Raw genomic sequence first — 22,963 nt, 5'->3', positions numbered from 1 at the left:
GTTTAATTCTTCCTCTATTGCTCAATTTTGGGATGTTGAAATTCTCAGAACGTCTGTTTCTGTTTCGGTCCCGATTTGCTAATCTGAGTGAAGAGAATGGATCCGATCAAACATAGATAAAAGAAGGGAAGATTGACCGACTAATATTCTTTGTCTAGGTGTCTTACTAGAGAAATGAACAAAAAAGCATATCAGAATAACGAAACAGAGGTTTAAACCGTAGTTTAATTCTTCCTCTATTGCTCAATTTTGGGATGTTGAAATTCTCAGAACGTCTGTTTCTGTTTCGGTCCGATTTGCTAATTTGAGTGAAGAGAATGGATCCGATCAAACATAGATAAAAGAAGGGAAGATTGACCGACTAATATTCTTTGTCTAGGTGACTTACTAGAGAAATGAACAAAAAAGTCTGAAACTTTGGTTTGTACTTAGATGTTTCCGCAGTTATGGTGTTTGCGACTTTCCAAACAAAAATGTTTGTTTTTGATAGAATGAGCTAAAGAAATTCCTTGAAATGCAACCACAAAAACAGCTTCAACAATCTGTGTTCGAAATCGGCTTAGTGATTTTACTTGAGTTTCATATCTGCCTCCATTAACACTCCGTGCAAAATCGCCTTAGTGACGTGCCGTTGTCATGTCATTGCTTTAATTTTTCCCCAAATTTCAGATTCAAGAAGAAGGCTTTTGTAGATGAATTTCCGCGTTTGCCCAAATGATGTCTTCTTGGATCTGAAATATGGGTAAAAATTAGAGCAATTAGGGTTGACCTTCTTCAATTGATCTTACTTTTATTAGAGTTCTCCTTCTATCTCGCTCACGGATCTTTGATTTTGCGCTCAGTGTCAACCTCTCATGTCCAGGAGTCTTCCATCTCTCGCGATCGGTGAGTTCGCGCTCGGGAGTTTTTCATCTCCTGGTTGTCAAGAGATAACTTGTATAGATGTTTAACGAGAGGCAGATTTGGGACTTAAAAGATTAGTGATTATTTATGAGACAAAAAAAAAAGTTTAGGATAGATTGAGACTGAAGCTAAAGTTTGACGTTTTTTATGGGACAACAAAAGTTTTAAGATAGAATTGGATTAGGCTTAAAGTTGAGGATTTTTTAGGGTATTTTGCATATTTACTTGGTGGAGGAAGCTGTGAACATCCAAGCTCCCATCTACGAGTGATCAGTTCTAGGGTGGGTAGGTTCTAGACCTAAAACCTGAAACTTACCTTATTATAACCGATTCCAATTTTTGGAACCTAGAACTTACCTGTTTGTCCTAGAACCTGTTTTGGAACTTATTTTTCAGATCCAAATTCAGGGTATACCGGAGAATCTGTTTTTCTTTTGTTCTTTTTTTTTGTTTCATTTTTTCCAACAAAATAATATGAGTAGCAATTAAAAAATTCAAAGTTAAAGATTACTAATAAAAATCACTATTCACCAAAAGCAATAATCCATAAGATGAGCAATAAAAATTACAAGCTAAAAACCGATTCTAAAACCGGTCCGGGTGGGTCTTCACTTGGAACCGGGAACCAGACCAGTTTTAACTGGTTTCCAAAATATGGAACCGATTCCCGGATCAGTTCAAATAGAAACTGGTTCTCAAACCTATTTTTCGGATGGTCTGATCCGGATCCTAGGTAAACCCGATCCGATTGCACACCCTTTCTCCCATCCGTTAAAATCAAAAGGCTCAAAACGAGTGTTTGACTGTTGAGAACAATTAGTGAACACTTCCACGCAACTTCTCCCTTAGCCTGAGGAAGAGAAGTTGACGAGGCAAGCTCATCTGACCATCTCTGTCCCTCTGTCTCTCGAGCAGCCATGGGAGAAGAAATCAACTCCTTTCTCTCTCTTCCTCACAACCATTTCGTCCAACATTTCACAATATTATCTCTCATGCAAAGCCTTTCCCAACACGTTCATTCCATACTACACTTTCCTCCCTCTTCCCTCCCGCGAACAAAAGACGGGAGAATCCTTCACCTGATCGTCTTCATTAATCACATCTCACCAGTCTTTTGCAGCACCAATTTTTGAACCCAAAATCTGTCTGTTGCACCATGAGCGACCTCTTGTCTGGCTCCTTCTCTCGCTTCCGCGATAGTGGTGACAGCCACGCCATTGAGGTGAGCTCTTACGCCGGTGGCGGTGGCGCCGGCGTCAACCTCGACAAGTTCTCCGAGGATGCCGAGTCGATCAAGGACGAGCTCAAGGAGATGGAGAGCCTCCACCAGAGGCTCCAATCCTGTCACGAGCATATTCAGACGCTGCACAACGCGAGGGCCGTGAAGGACCTGAGGGCCTGGATGGAATGGGACGTGGGCGAGGCCCTGAAGAAGGCGAAGGCAGTGAAGGTGAGGCTCGAGGCCCTCGAGCGGGCCAACGCCGCGAACCAGAACCTCGCTGGCTGTGGGCCAGGGTCGTCATCGGATCGGACAAGGACGTCGGTGGTGGACGGGCTGGGGAAGAAGTTGAAGGACAACATGGAGGGATTCAACAAGCTGAGGGAGAAGTTATCGTCAGAGTACAAGGAGACGGCGAAGCGGAGGTATTTCGCAGTGACCGGACAGAAGCCGGCCAAAAGGACGGTGGATCTTCTGATTTCTACTGGTGAGTTTTCTTCTTGTTTAAAGAATCATTCCATGCATGTAATGCGATAATCTATGCATGCTTGTAGTGTCAGCTTTGTCCTAATATAGAAACATATCACCCACACACACATATATTTGACAACATAATCTATCGTTTTCACGGTTTAGGAATTCACATATTACATAAGAATTGATGGGTGGAGGACACGTGTCGCGTGCATGTAAATTTGGATCTAATTTTAATCATGTTTATTGTTTAATCAAGCTGCTTCACTTGGTATATCTATATGCTCCTATTTGCATCGTCTTTGTTTCTCCAGCAGACGCATTTACAAGAGAAAAAATGTCTAACCTACAGCTTTATACTAAGAAAGAGAACAACCATCACACACCTACACATCCTAACGATGAATCTAGCATGGAATGCCTAGTCCCGGTCGAATAACTTCGTGATCTTTTCCCTCCTCTGATCCTGAAAAATCGAAAATGTCGCAGGCGAGAGCGAGACGTTCTTACGTAAAGAGATCCAGGAACAAGGCCGAGGCGGGTTTCTTGACACGATCCAAGAGATCCAGGAGAGTGACGACCCGGAGAAGGACATGGAGAGGAACCTCAAGAAATCCCGCCGCCTGTTGTTCCTGATCTTTATTGTCATGGTGCTCATGGCGTTGCTGATCGGGCTCTCAGCAGCAATTTAGCCTTGGATTTAGTAGCGGGGCCACGACACAAGGGCTGCGGCGCAGCTTTTGGTGTCTTTCTCGGAGTCTTGTTTTGATTGTTGCTAGGGTGGATGTTGCTTTTGGTTTTGAAGACAGATATTCTTTGTTGACGCTTGCTAGGTCAATGAATTTCATTGATTAGTTCATCTATGTTACATAAGGTGTTGAGTTCCTAAATCGTGAGGAGGAACTGTCTTCTCAATGTAATTGTCACAAGATGCACATTTGCCTAAAAATGGCACTTTTCCCAAAATGAAAAAAGTGCCGAAAAAGTCCTAAACCTTTTGCATTTGTGCCAATTTATTCCTAAACCTTTTTTTGGTGCCAATTCAGTCCTAAACCTTTTGCATTTGTGCCAATTTAGTCCTAAACCTTTTTTTGGTGTCAATTCAGTCCTAAACCTTTTGCATTGGTGCCAATTCAGTCTTAAACATTTTGTCTTTGTGCCAATTCAGTCCTTCCGGCCAATTTTGGCCGGATTTTGCTGATGTGGACGCCGACCGGCGGGCGGCCAGTCACCGGCGCTGACGTGGATAACTTTAATAATATTTTAATATTTTTTTGATTTTAATATTATATTTTTCTTTTTTTTTCCCCTCCCCTTCTCCAGCCGGTCGCCGGACCGGCGATCGGCGACCGGCCAGAGGGTAGAGGCTGGCGCCGGCGAGGCTCGCCCTCGCCAGCGACAGTGAAGGCGAGCCTCGCCATGGCTGGGCTAGGCCCGACCTGGCTAGATCTGACGAGGTCATGCCAGCCACCGGCGAGGCTCGACCTTGCCACATCCGGCGAGGTCGGGCCTCGCCCAGCCATGGCGAGGCTCGAGCCCTCGCCGGAGGTCGGCCGGCGAGGGCTCGAGCCTCGCCATGGGCGGGCGAGGCCCGACCTCGCCGGCGGGCGGCACGACCTCGCCAAATTTGGCGAGGTCGGGCCTCGCCCAGCCATGGTGAGGCTCGCCTTCGCCGTCGCTGGCGAGGGCGAGCCTCGCCGACGCCGGCCTCTGGCCGGTCGCTGGTCCGGCGACTGGCTGGAGGAGGGGAGGGGAAAAAAAAAAGAAAAGAAAAAAATAATATAAAATTTCAAAAAAATATTAAAATATTATTAAAGTTGTCCACGTCAGCACCGATGACCGACCGCCGGCCGATCGGCGTCCACGTCAACAAAATCCGGCCAAAATTGGTCGGAAGGACTAAATTGGCACAAAGACAAAAGGTTTAGGACTGAATTGGCATCAATGCAAAAGATTTAGGACTGAATTGGCATAAAAAAAAGTTTAGGACTGAATTGGCACCAGTGCAAAAGGTTTAGGACTTTTTTGGCACTTTTCCCAAAATTATTGTATTTGCCTGGGGAGAAGAATTGGCATTAGATTCTTACCAAAAAAAAAAAGAATTGGCATTAGATAATGACTGCTTAAGATTGGCTTTAAATTCGAAGAGAAATCTTTTTGTCTAACACTTATATCGAATGGCATGCGATATAGTATTGCATTTCACTTTTATCGTTATTTGGTTTCTTCAATGTACATGAAAAATAAGATCGCTTAATTGGCTAGACAATATTTTTTAGAGAATTACTATAAAAGTCATAAACATATTGTAATTGTGTCAATTTAATCATAAATCTTTTGCATTTGTGCCAATTCAATCCATATAGCCAATTTTGGCCGCCTAGCGCTAACGTGAACAATTTTTAATAATATTTTAATATTTTTTTAATTTTTTTAATTTTCCTTCTTTCCTTTTTGTCTTTCCTTTCTCTTTCTTTTGTTTTCCTTCCTTGTTCCTCAAGCTGGTCGCTGGACCTTGATGATCGACCAGAGGCGAGGGCCATCGACCAGAGGCGAGGGCCAACGAGGTTTAGGATTGTCTCCACTAGGGCGATCGATCCTTATGCGGCCACTAGCGAGGGCCATCCCCACGCTCGGTGGTGAAGAGCAGCAAATCCAAATCCTAGTAAGGGCAAGTTGGTCGTCGCGGCGAAGGACGAGTGGCAATGCCCCACCTCCCCTCTTGTGTCATGTTTTTTCGGTTTCATACTTCTTAACGTTTCACCAACGCGTGTATCTACGCTAGACGTCAACAAAGGTGGGTCCTATGGCTATGTCGGATTGCCACGTCATATATGAACCGGACCAAATTGATGAAAAGGACGAAATTGGTTCGATTGAAAGAATAAAGGGGACGAATTGAATAAAATTAAACTACAATGATCAAGTTGAAGATTGACCAAATCTAAAATAATTAATTTGTACATCATCGCTTCTCGAAATATCGACCAAGGGAAGCTTTTCTTTTTCCCAAACTTGACCCAAAGCAATTTTGAAGTGAAGTATATGCAGTAGTATATTTTATTTTATTAGTAAGCTTGGTTGTGTATGATCACTAATAATCTTTTGAAGATTGAACTGCAGCATCAACTTATGCCTGATAACTCCGTTCACCGGTCGGGACCAAGCGGCGAATTGAGAACGAGTTTGGAAGGAAGGAGCGCTCCGGTGCTGGAGACATGGCGGAGAATTCATCGAAGGTTGCCTGAATTTCCTCGACATCAAGTTTAACAGAGTCATGATGCACCAAGGGATGTCGATTCTGAACTATCGCCAGTGTCGTCTCTAACTTCAGACGATAAAATCAGTTATAGGGATTGATGGTCCAACTTTAGACATTATTTGAGAAGACATGCAAGAACGATGGACATGGCATTTTGGCATGTAAGAACAGAGTGCGACTGTGTAGCAAAACTCTTACTTACTTGGTGAAGGAAGTTGTGAACATCCAAGCTTCCAGATGCACGCCTTTCTCCCTCAAAACAAATATATTCAGTTAAAGTTTCATTCTCAAAACAAGTGTTCAACTGTCGAGAACAATTAGCGAATACTTTCATATAACTGCTCAACTCCAAAACTAAGCAGGGCCGCTCACAATCAGGCAACATCATAGCAGACTATCCGCGCATATAACTATAGTGTACGTACATCCAAAAATCTTGTAACCTCTAGGGCCATCGAGCTTTATATTCACCATCATCTTTGTATGCCCTGGCACAGAGAACCTGAGTTTTGCAAGTGGTTGAGCTGTAAAGTTACAGGGTTAAGCCTGAGACAAGGATGTCCATAGTCCTCTCCTCCAATTCCTCTCATGCCCGCCTCAGTACTCTACAGGTATTTGGAGGCCAAAACTTGTGAAATTTGCTCAGCCGCTAATGCTGGAAATCAATTCGCTGCTGTCGAGATTGTTCCCAGTGTTTCTGTCCGGAGAAGCAGTAGATGCTCTGTGCTCTGCTAAATTTAATCGTAAGGGCCGTCCTTCCACCTCCTGATTCCCATTATAGCCAAGACAAAAGAAAAAGAAAAACAGTTAGTCAGCAAATATTTAAGGACTAACACTTAGTCCTTAACCATGAAATGTTGAAAAGTAGCATTTACGACACTAAAGTTTATTTTTTTCAACAAGAAAGGAACAATCATACGGTGTCGCTGTTCTTTAGCAATTGCTTGCCAAAAAACCTTATGCAATTATGTTAATTTAAGGTAAATGGTTGCAATATGCGTATGAACAAGCTAACCCTAGTGCATGTTCTCATTTGAACGCCCTATCACTCCTATATTGCTAAAAAAATTAAGTGTCAAACTAAACTCAAATATCTCATGCAAAGCTTTATTAGCCACTATATGAAACTTATAGTTGAAATCAAATTGGCACCGTAATAGGGTACAAACTGTAGCAATCCCTCACATGAATGTGGATTTTCAGTCAGTTCGATGCGTCTTACCACTCCGTTCATGGCATCCAAAGCAGACTCCACGGCCTCTGCAGATTCAAAGGAGATAAATCCAAATCCTCGGGATTTTCCAGAATCACGGTCATATATAACCTTTGCACTCAACAGGCCTGGCTGGTCAGCGAATGCATCTCTGAGACCTTGCGAAGTGAGGCCCCACCCAAGGTTTCCTGCATAGATTTTGTGGGGGCTGTCCACGTAGCCACGGTTGCTATTTCTGATCCTCGGCCCCATTACTTCCCTTTCACCTCCTTTTGGCACTTCGGGGAAGTTTACCTTGACTGTTCTGCCACCAACTTGCTGTTTGAACACAACGAAAAGAAACTCGCATCAATTTTCATCGTCTTCCCACACAATTGTCTCTGTGTCATGGATAATCAACAAAAATGAAAGAAGAAGAAGAAGGAAGCAAACATTGAACCCCACAACACAGTACCATCAGAGCGAAAGCAACACTCAGATAGATGCATACGTTGAAGCGACCTTCACCAGCTACATCGCAAAGATTACTTTGGAAATGCTCCATAAAAAGTTAATACAGGTTAGCTATTAATGCTAATAATAATTGTGAAAGGTGAGCATCTAGCAATATAACAATAAACAACACATGAATTTACACTATGCTCGGCACATTCAGTTTCATAATTTACAAAGCCAATGTAAAAATGGATCAGTCAGCCTAGACTGATTTAATATCCAACAAGTCCTATGTCCAAATTAACACACCGATCGCTGTTGCAAGAAACTTCTAACAATTACATTTGCATTGAGAAAACATCCATGTTACTTCATCTAAAGCAAATGCAGTATATATTGGGCCATTCTTGATGGAAAAGCCGTCTTATTCAGCTACAACAGACTATCTACCTGAGCAGGTTCCAATTCTTCATGAAGTAGTTTACATTAGCTAGCGTTCGACAGAAGGCAAGAAAGGACACATGTGACAAGGCCACAGACAGGGCGACATCTATTTCACAGTTAAGGCCACAATTCAATTCATGCATCAAGAACCACCTTAAGTGAGAATGGTCATGGATTTGGGTGGGGGAGTGCTTACAGATCCATCAAACATCCGAATAGCCTCTTGAGCTTCTTCCACACTCCCCATGGTAACAAACGCGAAGCCCCTGCTCCTATCCGTCACTCGATCATAAACAACCTGCAACGACCCAACCATGAACCCACAAAAAAAGTCAAATTTTCAAGAACCCAGAAACCAAAAATCTTCAAAACATAAACAGACAAGCAAGCAAGCAACAAAGAGCCGAAATGCGATACAAAAGCAGAAGGCGCTACGAACCTCCACGTTTATCACCCGCCCAGCCTCCACAAAAACCTCAGCCAACTGAGAAGAATTCATGGAGTACGGCAAGTTCCCGACGTACAACCTCCCATTTCCGCCCGAAGAACCCGAGACTCTCCCCTCGTCCCCGCTCTCCTCCCCCTCCTCTTCTTCGCTCGAGCTCCCGAGCGGCTCCTCTGCCTCCGCCTCTTCTGGGTCCTCTTCCCCCGATCCGGCGACGCCGTCTTCGGCTTCGAAACCGTCGAGCGCGGCCGAGAGAAGGCGCTGGCGAGGGACGGGGACGAACTTCGGGGACCCGAAGGCGGAGGCCGAGGATTTGAGGGCGAGGAGGAGGTGGAAAGCGGGGGGCTTTGGAGGGAAGTGGGAGGGAAGCGAGACGTGGGGAGCGGCGAAGAAGGGAGCAGGGGAGGGGATCTTGTTGCAGAGCGAGGGGGGAGCAGCCATGGACAACGATGAGGTCGCCATTGAAACGGAGCAACTTGGAAGAAGAAGAAGAAGATGATGATGACGATGAAGAATTCTGAGGATTAGCAGAGATAAGATTTTTCTCTGCAGCGAGGGAGAGAGCGAGCGTGACACTTCGATGGATAAGGCTTTTCATGGACTGATTTTTCATAATTTTATAAATAATTATTTTTTAAATCATTTATTTTCCGTGAAACGAAAAATGATATTCATCTCTATTCACTAATTAAAAAATTAATGATAATTTAGTTTGCTATTGATTGTATTGATTTTATTTCCTTTCCTTTTTTTTCTCGTAAAAGTGAAATGAAATGCTGAAAATTTTAAGTAACGAGTTCTATTTGGGAAGATTCTAATCATCATCAATTATTTTTTTATTAAATGAATTAAGTAATCTTGCCCTTACTAATCAGATTAACTGGACTTTCTTTTAATTTTAATTGAATTATCTCAGTAAGTAAATCCTATTTAAGCTTTATCATGCTTAATCTCAGTAAGTGCCGATAGTATCTCTCTCTCTCTCTCTCTCAATCGGTTGAGGGGTGGAAGTGGAATTCTAGGAGTTTAGCGAGGCTAAGGATGGAAGAAAAAAGAATTCATTAAAATCCCTCAAGTGACCTTTCCAAAGTACTGAAAAGCCGAGAACAGGTAGACTATACTTGCCTTGAGCTTGAATCTAAAAGTTTAGGCATCGAAATTCACACGCTAATGACACAAAACTAAACTGTTTTGAACGTGATCAACGTGTTGCCCAAAATTTTGGCCGAGAAGAGCAGAGCTTGTTACCAACTTCCAAATTAATTTGGTAAACTGTTAGCATAGCTTATAACTTTAGCAAAGTAGTTGATGACATTTCAAGTAACATCGATGATTGTTCTTTTCCCCTCGTTAACTATTCCATGACCGAGACTCATACCAAATCTGATCTTTTTTAAGTATAAATTTTATTCGAGCTTATTCTCGAGAAGCATCGGTAGTCACTGAACGAGTCGTCGGGTAAGTATTCCTCAATTCTCACCCATCAACCATCTAAACAGAACACGCCATAAAGATTGAATTGAGGCCCTAATGTTCCTTCGTATGTTGCCAAAGGATGGACGCACTCGACCTGGATGTCGCTGTGCTCGCTTATGGTTGATAGGAACGTTAGGAATACCCAGTGCTCACGGACGAAGAAGCTGATAAAAAACCTGCCGTCGATCACCGATGCTTTTTACACAGGCAGAAGAATGATCTGAACACATTACTGGACACTAACAGCGATCCCACTTCGCTTGACCAGCTAACACCTTGGCCTGTTCCTCTCAATGCAGATAAAACATAAGCAGTAAGTCTAGGAACATGTCTTATGATGACGTAGAATATCGCAGCAACAATCCTGCAAACTCTCTCTGCTCCCATCATGGTTTTCCTCACTACGGTCGCCTGTCGACTTGGGACTTTAAACAAAGGATCATGCATGTCAGTAGGTGAATATGCACACATGGCTCATCATTCACGTGCCGTCGCGGCTGGCGACTCGGTCGAGTCCAATAGACATGGCATTATAATTGAACTAAGTAAGCTTCGAGGATTGGACAAAGGTTCTCCCAATCCCCGTCCTCCTGTTCCTGGTGTGCAATTAGAGAGCAGTGTTTTGACATTCGCGGACGATACTGATAACGATGAGCAACTAAAACAAACTTTCAATATTACAATACATCACTTCAAGTAGCTCGAAATCCCCACGGTAAGCATCAAGGACTTCAACATCAACGAACGTTAAGTAGTAACAAGACATCAGCAAACACAAACCTAGTCTTCCATTCTCTTAGTAGTTCCATGGGCATGGAAGAGTCAACAAACCCATGTTATTCTAGGTTCTTAGTCATGTTCTTTTAGAGGTGCATTTAGCCAACCAGTACACCAGAGTGACTGGGGACTGACTTAATGCATATGAGCCAAGAATGATTTGCCTATAAAAGAGCAACCAAATGGTGGCTGGAGGACAATCCTTCGCGCCGAAGACCCAATTGCAATAACCATTAAGAGGAACTGCAGCGGAACTTCTGCATTTGGTTGCCAGAGGGAAGTGAGGTCGGGCACGGACCCCACTTCCCCTGCTTTCAGATATTGAGGTTGCGGCGGTTGTCCACCGCCGCAACCCACTTGCTGGGCATGACAATACTATGCGAGGTATCGTTCATGCCAGTGAAAGAGTAGACCGATGGCCGGAGGTGATTGATCGGAAAACGATCAGGTTCTTCCCTCGAGTACATGCTAGTGACTTCTGACCCAGAGAGATTCCCGGCACTGCCATTAGCTTCTTTTGGCAAGCTCAGTGTGCCGCTCTCGGATTGTGAGACCTCAGAACTCTGAGAACCAGTTGGCTGGGGATATTGCCCGCTGCTGTCTTTCTTTGCTTCAGCTCCTCCCTTTCCATTGCTCAAGTTTCTCATGTTCAAGAAACGGCCACCGCAACCCCTTGGTCGGCGCATAGCGTGACGATGACGTGATTCATGCATGTACGGCTGTCAAATGAAACACCACAGAACACTATATCATCAAAAAATTTACGAGTGCTTTTCTTCAAGTTTGGCAAAGGAAAAGTTTGATCGAAGGAATGGCTGGAACAGAACTAAAAGACAAATTTAAAATTTAAAGAGACCATATTAGGGAATGCAACTGATTGACAATCAACTTAAAACACTTAAGCCACACCAACAAAACCAGTCAGCATCAGGCCTCAATAAACACCACGGTTCAAATTAGAATACACTTTTTCGAGTTGAAGTGCTATCAAACTCAACTGAAGGCTGGAAATCATCTTCTAATAAATGCCAAGTTGTACCCCACTTTTAAGATTTAATGAAGTATGTCAGCTGCAGGAAATGGGAATATAACAGCATTGCAGTTACAACTTTTACATTCACCATAATTTGACAAGTTCAGCATCATGCAGAGGTGCCTTTTGTCTTACAGAAAACATGAACGCCAATAATTATGGGGAGCAATTGAAGTGAAAGATCATACCTTACGGACTCTAGTAACTTTATTCTCGAGCACAGCTTTTGCACGAAACTTGCGGCGCCTAATGATCGCGTGGTACTGTTTGGCATTTACAAATATGGGCCCATCATCTGTTGATAAGTTCAGAGGAAGCATCATTCGGCCCTGAAAGTATTGGAAATACATGCAAAGAGGAATGTGATTAAATAATCTGACTTAATATGGCTTCTAGTAAGTTTTTGCCTGGTGAAGATGAATATGATGACATTATTAGATTGAAGTATTTCCAGTGATGGATAAGGCCAGAGGTGCCGAAAGTAAAGTTTCAACCTGTAAAAACCGTGCATTCCCAACGAAGAACGATTCACACATTTACTTAGACAATATGCTGTGCAATTTATGGCAGTCGTCATACTTCAAGATATTGGGCTTGCAAAGGTGAACAAGTAATTAAGATAACTACTGTACGTAAACACACACAACTATAATTAGTCAAGTTCATGAAAGAAGAATTCCAATATGGAAAATGGACAAGCAAGCCTCTCGAACCAGGAGTAAGGAGGAAAAAATCCAGAAAACTATTGATGCAGTTGTTTCATATGAAGCTTCAGCTTGGAAAAAATGTTAATTGAAGTATTTTTGAGAGAGAATGAAGAAAAGTATATATAGTTCAAAATATGGTACGCGATAACATTCACTTATGAAGGATTCAACACATGAGAGGTGATCGATGGTTGGTAACTTGGTATATGTAAAGTTGTTTGTTTATGACCAACAACAGCGAGGGCCGTGAATGGCTTTACCATTAGCTGAATGTCGAAATGGTGGTCGATGGCAGTAACTACTCAATTGGGGATGGCCATTACTTGTCAAGGCAATGTTATGATCACAGGGTGGCAGAGGAGACCTAATTCACCTCAAATATTTTGAGGGTAGTGATCACGGGCCTCTGGCAGTGATTCTAATTGTCCACAAGATAAATCATGGCTTACTGCTAACTGATCAGATTAGTGACCTAGTTAGATGAAGCTGCTGCTTTCCCATCCCGTAAGCAAGTAAAACATTTAAAGTTGGTAATACACTGATATGCCTCTTTACACCAAACAGAAAGAGGAGATAAAAATTTTGCTGGCATAACTGTCTGGTGAACAACCACAGGACTCCCGTTCAAGCCCCTCGCAGCATTAAAAAGTATCGATTAATTTAGACAGAAGGAACAAAGAAATACTAACCGATATTTGTGACCCATAAGGGGAGAATACACCATAACACTGCTCTCCATATGGATATTTTGCGCATATCTGCATTTACCATCCAAGCACACAATATGCATCACTACCTTTAGCTTACATTCCATAAACAGAATAGGAATAGCTAACACTACTGACATCAGATTTATGTCAACAATTGGTTGGGACGAAGACTTACAATCTGCTGACCATACCCTAGATCAACCCGAGCACAGTATTCTGGCAGAGGGGAGATGGCTAGTTGAGATTTCTGGGTATCCGCAGAATTTTTGCAGTCACCTGAATAAGGTAACAAACATCATCAAGTCTGTGGTGATCAAAAAAGGAAAATTACAAAAAGAACTACAAACATCGCTACATTTGTTTAGACTGTGCAGAAGGGGAAAAGAGGATTTTTTTCAGGAGCATATGAAAGTTTATGCGAAAAGGCTTTCTCCTTTTGAAGTGCAACAACCTCATGGAATGTCCCTAGTTGGTGACAATATGTTGAGGTACTCATTCATCGCATAGGCCTTTCTTACCTCATACAACACTACAAGGAAGATTTGGGGAGGAAACATAAAGAACGAGAAAAGGTATGTGGCTATGTCTGCTGCATTCTAAGTTATTAGTACATGTTCAACTACAATCTGGCCTGTTTTCAAGTGAGGATATTTTTGTATTTACATTGTGTCATCCACGCAGGAGGGCGCAATGCAACAAGCCTAAATACACGTTGGCGACTATAGGTCTGTGCCACGATGAAGCTTCAATTGTTTCAGATTTAAAACCTCATTGCTACGAGCTCTAAAAGTCAACCTCTACACCTTAAGTCCTGCAATGCTAGATTAACATCTTACTAGATACATCTATTTGCATCAAGTGAGACACTAGAACCTTGAGACTTAAATTTCTCTTGTATGAATTATACAATTGATGAGAAAATGATTGTCGACATACAATCGATTCCAAGTTTATCCTGGCAATTGGATCATGTGTACCCACATAATACCCACATGAAAGCATTAGAAAACTTTCTTCTACAGAGATTGTAGAAATTTCAATAGAACTTTGTCTTTGCTAATGTATGCAAGGCAACAGATAGAGTCCCGTCAAACCTATCCCTGATCTTCATCTTGTTAACCAGTTCGTCAAATAATTCATCTGTAATATCTGGGAAAGCTCTTAATTCTAATTGGTCGAGTATATCCCCATAATGGTCTCTCTTTTGAAATCAATTGTGGTTTGGTTTTCTCTATTGCAGGTCCCACTTTTTCCCTTAATTCGGTAAAGGTAAACAAGAGAAGGCAACAGCACCATAGAAACAGTCAAAGAAACACAGCAACTGCACGAGAACGAAGCAACAAGTAGAATTCCCGTACTTTAGAACAGGACAAGAAGCATCGAGAGCAAAGATATTCCCCACATCAAATTACAGTTAAGAACGCATCGCTAAGCCGGAAGATGCAAAAACTGGCAATTACCTGAAAAGATGGTGAACTGGGTCAGGCTTCCCTTATGTGCACCATGTTCCGTACCCCGACCGGCCTGTTTGGCGGGCGCAAGGTGGTCACCGCAGCTAGGGTTTTCAACGGGCGAAGAGTTCGACTGGCCCAAGGAATCCCCAAGAAACGATTGCGTCCCAAAAGCGGCCCACCAAGGCGTGGCCGACGGAACCGAGGACAACTGTGCTGCGGGATTATGGAGCATTCCCTCATGTTCCTTGAGATACAGTGCTTGCATAGCCATAAAGCCACCCTCTCAAGTGATCCAAAACCCGTGTTTTGATTCTCAAAGCTAATTTCCTTCAAGCTATAGCCTGCAAATTGGAAAGATTGATGGAAATGTTCCAGTACAATGATGCCAATTCAAAGAGATGATTCTTACAAAAGACCTCGAAGGCCTTGATCTAACTCTATCAGACTCTTCATTCAAATTTGCAAAAGGGAAAATAAGAAAGCCAGAAGCGCAAGAAACAAGTGGCAAGTCCACAGAATAGCCGCCGCAACACCCAAAAGAAAAAAAAGAAGAAGAGAAATTTACAAGGACGGGGTCTACTAGAAGTAACAGTAGATCATCTTTACTGGACCAACACACAAAGATAGAGGGGGCAGAAGAGAAAAGAAAAGAGGAGGACAGCGATTCTACACTCGAATCTCAAATGGGTCGTCGTCAGATCAAGAGCCGAAGCTGATCATGCAGAAAGAAAGATCAAAGATGGGAGCTGAGGAAACACACCCCCCCCCCCAAGAAAGCACTGTTGAAGTGCTGAGAAAAGGAAAAAAAAAACATATGGGGGAAAGAAAATTACGCCCCGCACATTAGCTGGGAACTCAGGCGATGGAAGAAGTAGATATCACCATAGGAACCAACAGAGAAGGGAAGGCTGGAGACTATACAGAGACAAGAAAATTCAAGAACCCAACGACCGGTAAAAGCTTTTTACATAGCTCAATACCAAGAAAAGCCAGGGGAACAGAAAGAGAGAGACAGAGAGAAAGAGAGCTCACGCATATATAGCAAGAGATTCTAAAACGGGGGGATGAAGCAGCAGCAGCAGCTTTCAAGCCGAGAAACCCCATTTCTGCGGAGCCATGTCGGTACTATTTCAAGCAAGAAACAGAGAGAGGGAAGGAAGGAGAGAGAGAGAGAGAGAGAGAGAGAGAAGAAGGGACGGACACTGGGCGAGAGGCGGGGCTTGATAAATGCGTACAAAGGCAATGGCCAACTCCAACGCTGGCCAATGAGCTTCGCCTTCCATGTTTTTTTTCTTCTTTTCCACCCTTTTTCTCCCCTGGAAAAAATTATCCATGTCATATCAACTTGAATAAAATTTTCGGTCGAGATATCAAAATTACCATTGGGAATATAGCATAAAGAATTTTCCACGCGAACAACTTTTCAAGGGAAAATTCCAAATTAGAGCATAAAGTATCATCGTTTTTCTCAAATAAGAATCTAAAGTAGACCTTGTGTAAAATAAATATTTATAGTGGCCGTGTCAGTTTCAAATAAGGGCCTAAAATGGCCATGGCAATTTCAAATAAGGATTTGACCTCGCCGGCCGCTGGCAAGCCCTCGCTAAATCGGGCGAGATCGACCTCGCCCAGCCCTCCCTAGGCATTGTCGGTGGCCGGCCTCGGGCAATGGCCACCGGCGAAGAAGAAAGAAAAAACTAGAAAAAGGAAAAAATAAAGAAAAAAGGGGAAAAATAAATAAAGGGAAAAAATTCCCAAAAAATAAGATAAATGACGAAAATGCCCTTGACCGGCTAGAAAGTCTGGCCTTTTTTTTTAAATTGATATAACCACTTCATGTCGTTATTTAAAACAAAATCTATTTCAGGCCCTTATATGAGAAAATGAGAGCATTCCAAGCCTTTAGTTGAAACAAGGTCCACTTCAAACCCTTATTTGACATTTTCCCTAATTTTCGATGAACTTAGTCAATGAGCATCTCCAATCAATTAAACAAAATTTTATAACATGCACAATTAATATCTTGAAAATTGAAATATTTGTATTTCATATATTTTATCAATTGACTAGATGCAATTCGCCAACAAGACCTTTCTTAAGTCTCAAACGAAAATTGCTTCGTTATGAAAATTTTCTTTTAACATCCCTCTAAGTTAGAAAATTTATGCGGCTGAATGTTGCAGACCAAAGATAAATCCTTCTCTGGTTGTACGCTAATTCATCGACTCATGTTGTAGCACGCAAAATCAGGAGGCAGAAAAAAGGAGACATTTTTTTGTGCGAGTGCATGTGATTCCATTGCATTTCGGCCCTTGAATTAAGCGCGTCTCATATAGACCCACCAATATTAAAGATTTAAATATACGAGATTTGTATACATTCAGATTATTTAAGAGTTTTTTCCAAAAAAAATAATGGCGAAAAAAGAAAAAAGGACAGATGAGTTCCTTTCTCTGCGTCTCAATCTTCAATTCCAATCCGAGATTTTAGCCATCAACTACAATGTGTGTGCTTGGTTTTTCAACTGCGGATGTAGAAATGCTTTTTCCCCGACATAGCAAATCACCGAGGACAGTGACAATTCCCTTGCCATTTCTGCACTCATTTTGATGGATTGAAATCTCTCCTTGTGTTCTTTTGCCCCCACACACACACACAAAACAAAAGAAACAGCAAAATTTCCCGTGAGGGTTTGATCTAATTCGGAGCATGTTTCCTATAGATAGGACCGGAACGTAACTATACCGTCATGCGACTGTGCTTGCATAAGTTGGATCGAGCAGCAGCCGCCGATGTCAGTTGCTGAAGTTATGAAATGCAACCGCCACATAGGCACACGTTGCTAAGCACCATAAATGTTCATCAATAGATTACTTACTTTGGACCCACTTTGAAGTCCGCTCTTATTTATAATTCGATGTTCATCACCAGATTGCAATGTTGCCTTATCAAGGGATCTAGGCGTTGCGCCAAGTCCACCCCCTTTATGGCTTCATAAGTGCCCAGAGGAATTTACGGTTTCAGCCACATTCGCTGTTCCGGCATCTCCATGTTTGGTCGCTAGTCTTCGAACTCATCCAAGCGATTGCCGCGGTGATGCTAGTTCGAAGGTCAAAGTGGCGAGGCGTGGCAAACGAGGTGGAGGAGCATGCACGAGTAATGGGTAAAAAGAGGGAGAGGGAGAAGAGGGAGAGGCCTCATGTTAACTACAACTGCCGCAAGCATGGCGTATGATCCATAATTTGAAAAATTTTGTCATCCTAACTCCTCTACGTGCATATGGAGCCAAAATAAAGGTAAATCTTCTATCATTCGAAATGTACATGTACCATAAATTCAAAGGATAATTTTCATAAAAGTTACGTCAATCCTACTCCAATTTAGTACCCGCATGACCTACCCCTCCACCCCTCCAATCTTGACTCGAAGGAGACCAATCGATTATGGAAAAAGCTAGGACTTTTCCTCCCATCGAAGTTTTCAAGAATTGGGTCCTAGAATTTGAAGCTGCTCATCGTACAAAACATGGTCCAAACCCAAAAAGTTGCACCCCTCGTTCCTAGCTGGGGCATCTTCTGTACTTCAGATTTCGGAACCCCCAATTGAGTGAGTGGCGAGGACAATGCCAAATCTACTTCACCTTTGCGCTGTACAATAAACCATATGTCGTCAATCGATTTCCTTTTCCTTTTCGCCCTCTGCCCTTATTAGAAGATGGGATTGCTTTCTCACATTACCTTTTTCCGTGCCTTTGTCTTTTTATCGTATTGGAAGTTGGTTGGCGTGAGATACGCCCACTAAAAATGGAAGTGGCTGCCCAGAAAGGACATTAAACTGAAAAAACAATAGAAAAGAAAAGAAATAATTGCAAATCGAGATCATTATCTTCTCTGCCTTTTTAAATTCTGCGAAACCCACCTTTTTATCCACTATCAAAGAAACCCTAATTTGCTCCACTAGTCCATGCACGATGATATGAATGCTATGCGGCTGAGACTTGTTTGGAAATGCGATAAATTTTCTTTAAATTTGAGCATATGAATCATTGTTTGTGAAAATCATTGGATAAATTAAAACCCATAACTATGCGCTCTTCGAAAAAGATGGAGTACTAAATAGAGCATCTAGTTTTAATGAGAGTTTGGGATCTTCTGCGGCTTGCTTCACCAGCTGTTTATATTTCACAGCAACTTGTAATAATCAATTACTTGCAACTTGGTATTATCTTTGGGAAGATACCAACTCGATGGCTCCGGAACGCTTTCTAAATCTCGGTGAATATTCAGTGAATATTCACCGAGCTCTCAAGATCCGAATAAATGAATGTATATCATCAAACTGTTGACCAAAAACAGTCTCTGGTGTAATGGGTTGTTGTAAGATAAGCTAAGTCAACGGTTTGCCCCATTGGAGCCAGCTTGTAAATCAGAATGAATGCATTATTCCCACAACAATTTGTGCCCTTGAAACAACAATCTTGATAGACCTTGAAATTAGGGTTTTCTTAGCTTTACTTAGCCGGAACGCTTGAATGACATCACTAAGCAATTCCGTTTACGTTTCAATGGCTAATAATTGTAGATCCCAAAAGGGCACAATCTCAAATCACGGCCACCAAAAGAAAGATTTCAAAGTGAAAATGTCAAGAATGGAAGAGGGACCACAACAATTTTACCTGTCGAGCCTTTGGATGTATTATCATCAGATATTGATGCAAATTTATTTTTAATGTATGGTCGTTGTCATAAGGTAGGTCTATGGGTCGGCCAAAAAGAAGATGCTTTCATGGTGTGATTTTGTCTTTGCCTTTTGGGGGTGACTCAGGTGTGGAAAGGAGAGGGTATTGTTGAACACTGAGCAATTGGGAGTTCGAAAACCTCAAATGGCATTTCAGAGATCGATTTCGAGAAGTCCTCCTTTTGTTGTTCCTGCTAATTGAATAAGTGCTAATTAACTCCTTGTCATTTTGCATGTACGGATTAGTTGCGGCAAGACAACAAAATAAGGTTTCAGAGAAAGATCTCTACAGGAAAGTTAGAGCATATTCTGCTCGGCTGCCTTCCGATAGATATCCTCAAGCTTTGTTCGAGCGATTATGTAGCAATCCGTGGCAACAATTAATTACCTTCTAGTTGTGGATCATGTAGCGTTGACATTGTGGTTCGATGATAGTTAATCTTTATCTCTACACGTACCTAATGTCGTTTTCTCTAGCTTTCGATCTTTGATTGGCTTACTGCGTAACAGCTTAAACTAATAGGAAACGAGGTAAATGCCGGTTCCAACTATTGTCCCCTTAGATATTAGCAGCTCAAGGGAAAGCACATTGACCAGGAGAAAGGCGCAAAAGGAACTCGATCAGTAGGCCTTAAGCAAAGGATAACTCTTCTTGGAAGCATTTAGGAACCCTAAGATGGTCCCATAAGGCTTCCGATTCTTTGCAGGTTGAGAAATAGAGTTAGACCCTTTAACAAGGACTGTTCATCAGTCTCGAGTGACATTACCTGCCCATTTTTTGGCCCACGTCATTCATTTCTTCATTCCTAATGATTACCTTTCTCTCACTTAGGTAGGTGTGCAAAATATATTACCAATTGTTTGGGCCAACGTCAAAGAAAAACAGGAATATAGTTAGCTGCATAGTAGAAAGTTTGAAAACCTCCTTCTGTCCATTTTTCTAAGACATCAGTTAGCAGATCATGCAGAGTCAAGGACAGAAGAAGAAAATTGATGGTTGAGAACCCTCACAGCCAGAAGAAACTATTAGGTTAAGGCAATATTAAATCCCAGCGTACACATTGCAATGACAATAACTTCAAATATGACAGTTAACCAAATCATGTACTATGGAGTCCACTAGCGGCATTCCTAATTGTTATTGCCTTCAAAGCAGAAGGGAAAAGAATCACATTAGCGATTTCTAATTGCTGCAAGTGAGATCCACCACTGCAAAGTCTTAATTTGACAAATTCTTGAAAACGCAGAATGTCGATGTTGAGCTACGAAATATATTACGCATAGCTCTACATCTCCAGAGGTCGACAAAGACCTCTTGGAGATACTCGAGTTGTCTCATCCGAATACTAGGTAAGAGATTAGGAAGCGTATATTTGTACGCAGAGAGGGTAGATCTTGTCGCCTCGCAATCGAGAATACTGTCCCTCGGCTACTGGACACATCCCCGAGAGGAGACGAGGTTTCCTCTCCTTCCGGTTTCCGCCATCATCGTTGAGAGGGCGTTGAGGACCATGCACACCAAACTTTCTTCCTCTTTAAGCAAGATCAGGTGGTCCAGCACCCCTTGTTCTCTGGCCCGAGAGGGGAAACAAAGAAAGTTCAACCCTTTTATATTCAATTCCTTCGTTTCTAGAGAGACAGCGCATCCGGGGTCTATCTTTTGTCCTAGTTGTTTTTAACTATAGATTAAACTATTCATGATGTGAATATCGATAAAGACTCTTCCGACACTAGGCACGCCCTCATGGGGTGTGACGTGTGCCACGTGTAACGTGGACGATGAGGAGTTGGTGCCTCGTTGGCACGCATAAGATGTGGCCAATTGGAGGGCTGTCGTTAAAGATCCGCGTTATTAGTGGAGTGGGCAAAGAAATTAGGGCAAATATGACAAAATGAATATCTCGAACAAACCCTAAATTTGCCCACCATGATGTAAATACCTTTAACTTTTTGTGTGTTACGAAAAAAACCCCATTTATACATTTTATTATAGTATGGTCCTAAGCATGACCTTAAAAGGAAGTATTTTCTCTTGGCTGAGAAGACAAAGATAAACCAGAACCATGGGGGATTCTTGGTGGTGAAGGTAAACACCATGTCGGCTTCAGCTGGCTACCTCTGGATAGGCAAGTATAATAGCCTCCCACACCTAGGGTGACAGAAGGAAGTACCGGATTCTACAGAACCTGTCGCTAACGCAAATCAACCCGCTAGGCAAGAACTCCGTACCCCCGGTTCTACGGTGTATTGGTCACGTTAGTATAAGTTCAGGGTTTTTTATGACAAAAAAAATTTAGGGCATTTGTGTCATAGTTAGCATAATTTAGGGTGTTTTGTGGTATTAGCCTAATAAATTATTACGTAAACTAGAACGTCGATAAAACCAAATTTGGAGGATTATGAAAAATTATAAACCTTACGAGTCTCACTTGTATCGCATCAGATCATTGTCCAGATTAAATATATATGTATGTGTGTGTGTTAGATTCACTAAATATGTTCTTTGGCTCTCGAGCACAAAAAGCAAATTATAAATTGCAAGTAGAGACAAAATATTCATGGCATTTACAGTTTGCAATCCGCGTCAGATGGAAAGCCCTCGTTCCCTTTTCGCTTCTGTTACGTTGGCAAAACCCCCACTAATCGGCCTCAAGTGGATATGGAGAGAGAGAGAGCGAGAGAGATGCAGCTCACACAGCACCCATGGGATCCTCATTCTATTACTGTCGGATCCTATATTTCGTTTCCACGTACAATTGACGATGCGATGCCGGTATGGAAATTTCCTGTATGGTTCGGATCAGGTCGTGATGATCACAGCAATCCATCTCGTCAAATCCACAAAGTAAAATCACATGATCGGCGAGTGTGATTGACCCGGCTCATCACTGAATCCGGGTGCAGACAAGAAAAATTGTAATTGATAGGCGAGTCACTCAGATAACACCATCCATAAAGATACTCACCATAGGAGCTACACCACAAGTTAATGCTTATTAGTATTCGTTGAGTATTTCCAAAAAGAGAGTGAAATGTACATAAATGGGTCATCATATTCAAGATGAATGCATAGGTTGTTTGTTGTCTATCATGCCAAGAAATTCGAATTAAGAGAAGAACAATCGTGTTAATCAGCAATTAGTAGCTTGTGGAGAAGATTTCAAAATGGTGTGCTCGGGGCCTAACGCTTATAAGTATTCTCAACAAGACCCGTCGTTTGCAAATTAGTCTAACGTGCACGCACGAACAATTCGCAACTTAAAAACTGTTGATTTTGCTCAATTTTGTCATTAGGCTTGCTATCATGGCAATGCAAATTTTTGCTCTGTGTGTGATGATGATGAAGTGATCGACGTGCGCATATTAAGAAAATCCCATGAAGTGCAAGCGACGTGGAGACATTATACATGTGTAAGAATTTCGAGGGTCAACTTTCTCGACCATCGAAGAATGGATACTGTCGTCGACTTTTTTATCGTATAATCTTTGGTTAAGCAGAAGCTTATGAGGCTAATCATGATCCACCCATCGATCTCTGCTACATGAAATATCATAATCTCATAATCTGCATTAAACAATGTCGCTATGGACGTGCTCGAATATCGACGCTAAGACAATCGAAAACCCATTTTAGAAAAAAGTTGAACTAGAAATGCGTTCCTCAATTTAGTCGA

At 42.2% G+C, this 22,963-nt stretch overlaps 3 protein-coding genes across 3 annotated transcripts; 1 reads left to right on the top strand and 2 right to left on the bottom strand.

The window, feature by feature from the left end:
• Positions 1-1,869: 1,869 nt before the first annotated feature.
• On the top strand, positions 1,870-3,637 carry LOC115671488 (syntaxin-121-like). The gene is made up of 2 exons (XM_030593068.2): positions 1,870-2,609; positions 3,086-3,637. The coding sequence occupies exons 1-2, from the start codon at positions 2,060-2,062 to the stop codon at positions 3,286-3,288; spliced, it is 753 nt and encodes a 250-aa protein (XP_030448928.1). The 5' UTR covers positions 1,870-2,059; the 3' UTR covers positions 3,289-3,637.
• Positions 3,638-6,112: 2,475 nt separating this feature from the next.
• LOC115671486 (33 kDa ribonucleoprotein, chloroplastic) lies at positions 6,113-8,927 on the bottom strand. The gene is made up of 4 exons (XM_030593063.2): positions 8,390-8,927; positions 8,147-8,248; positions 7,081-7,389; positions 6,113-6,623 (listed from the first exon to the last, which is right to left on the bottom strand). The coding sequence occupies exons 1-4, from the start codon at positions 8,855-8,857 to the stop codon at positions 6,501-6,503; spliced, it is 1,002 nt and encodes a 333-aa protein (XP_030448923.1). The 5' UTR covers positions 8,858-8,927; the 3' UTR covers positions 6,113-6,500.
• A 1,603-nt stretch (positions 8,928-10,530) lies between these two features.
• LOC115671487 (nuclear transcription factor Y subunit A-10) lies at positions 10,531-15,788 on the bottom strand. The gene is made up of 6 exons (XM_030593066.2): positions 15,585-15,788; positions 14,559-14,893; positions 13,274-13,374; positions 13,078-13,146; positions 11,870-12,010; positions 10,531-11,367 (listed from the first exon to the last, which is right to left on the bottom strand). The coding sequence occupies exons 2-6, from the start codon at positions 14,821-14,823 to the stop codon at positions 10,963-10,965; spliced, it is 981 nt and encodes a 326-aa protein (XP_030448926.1). The 5' UTR covers positions 14,824-14,893; positions 15,585-15,788; the 3' UTR covers positions 10,531-10,962.
• Positions 15,789-22,963: the final 7,175 nt, after the last annotated feature.

This window comes from Syzygium oleosum, unplaced genomic scaffold, assembly GCF_021117445.2.
Source record: "Syzygium oleosum isolate NSW1041296 unplaced genomic scaffold, Sole_v2.1 Sole_v2.25, whole genome shotgun sequence".
Classification (NCBI taxonomy): domain Eukaryota; kingdom Viridiplantae; phylum Streptophyta; class Magnoliopsida; order Myrtales; family Myrtaceae; genus Syzygium; species Syzygium oleosum.
The sequence above is the reverse complement of the archived record's forward strand: the minus strand, read 5'-3'. Positions and strand labels throughout refer to the sequence as shown.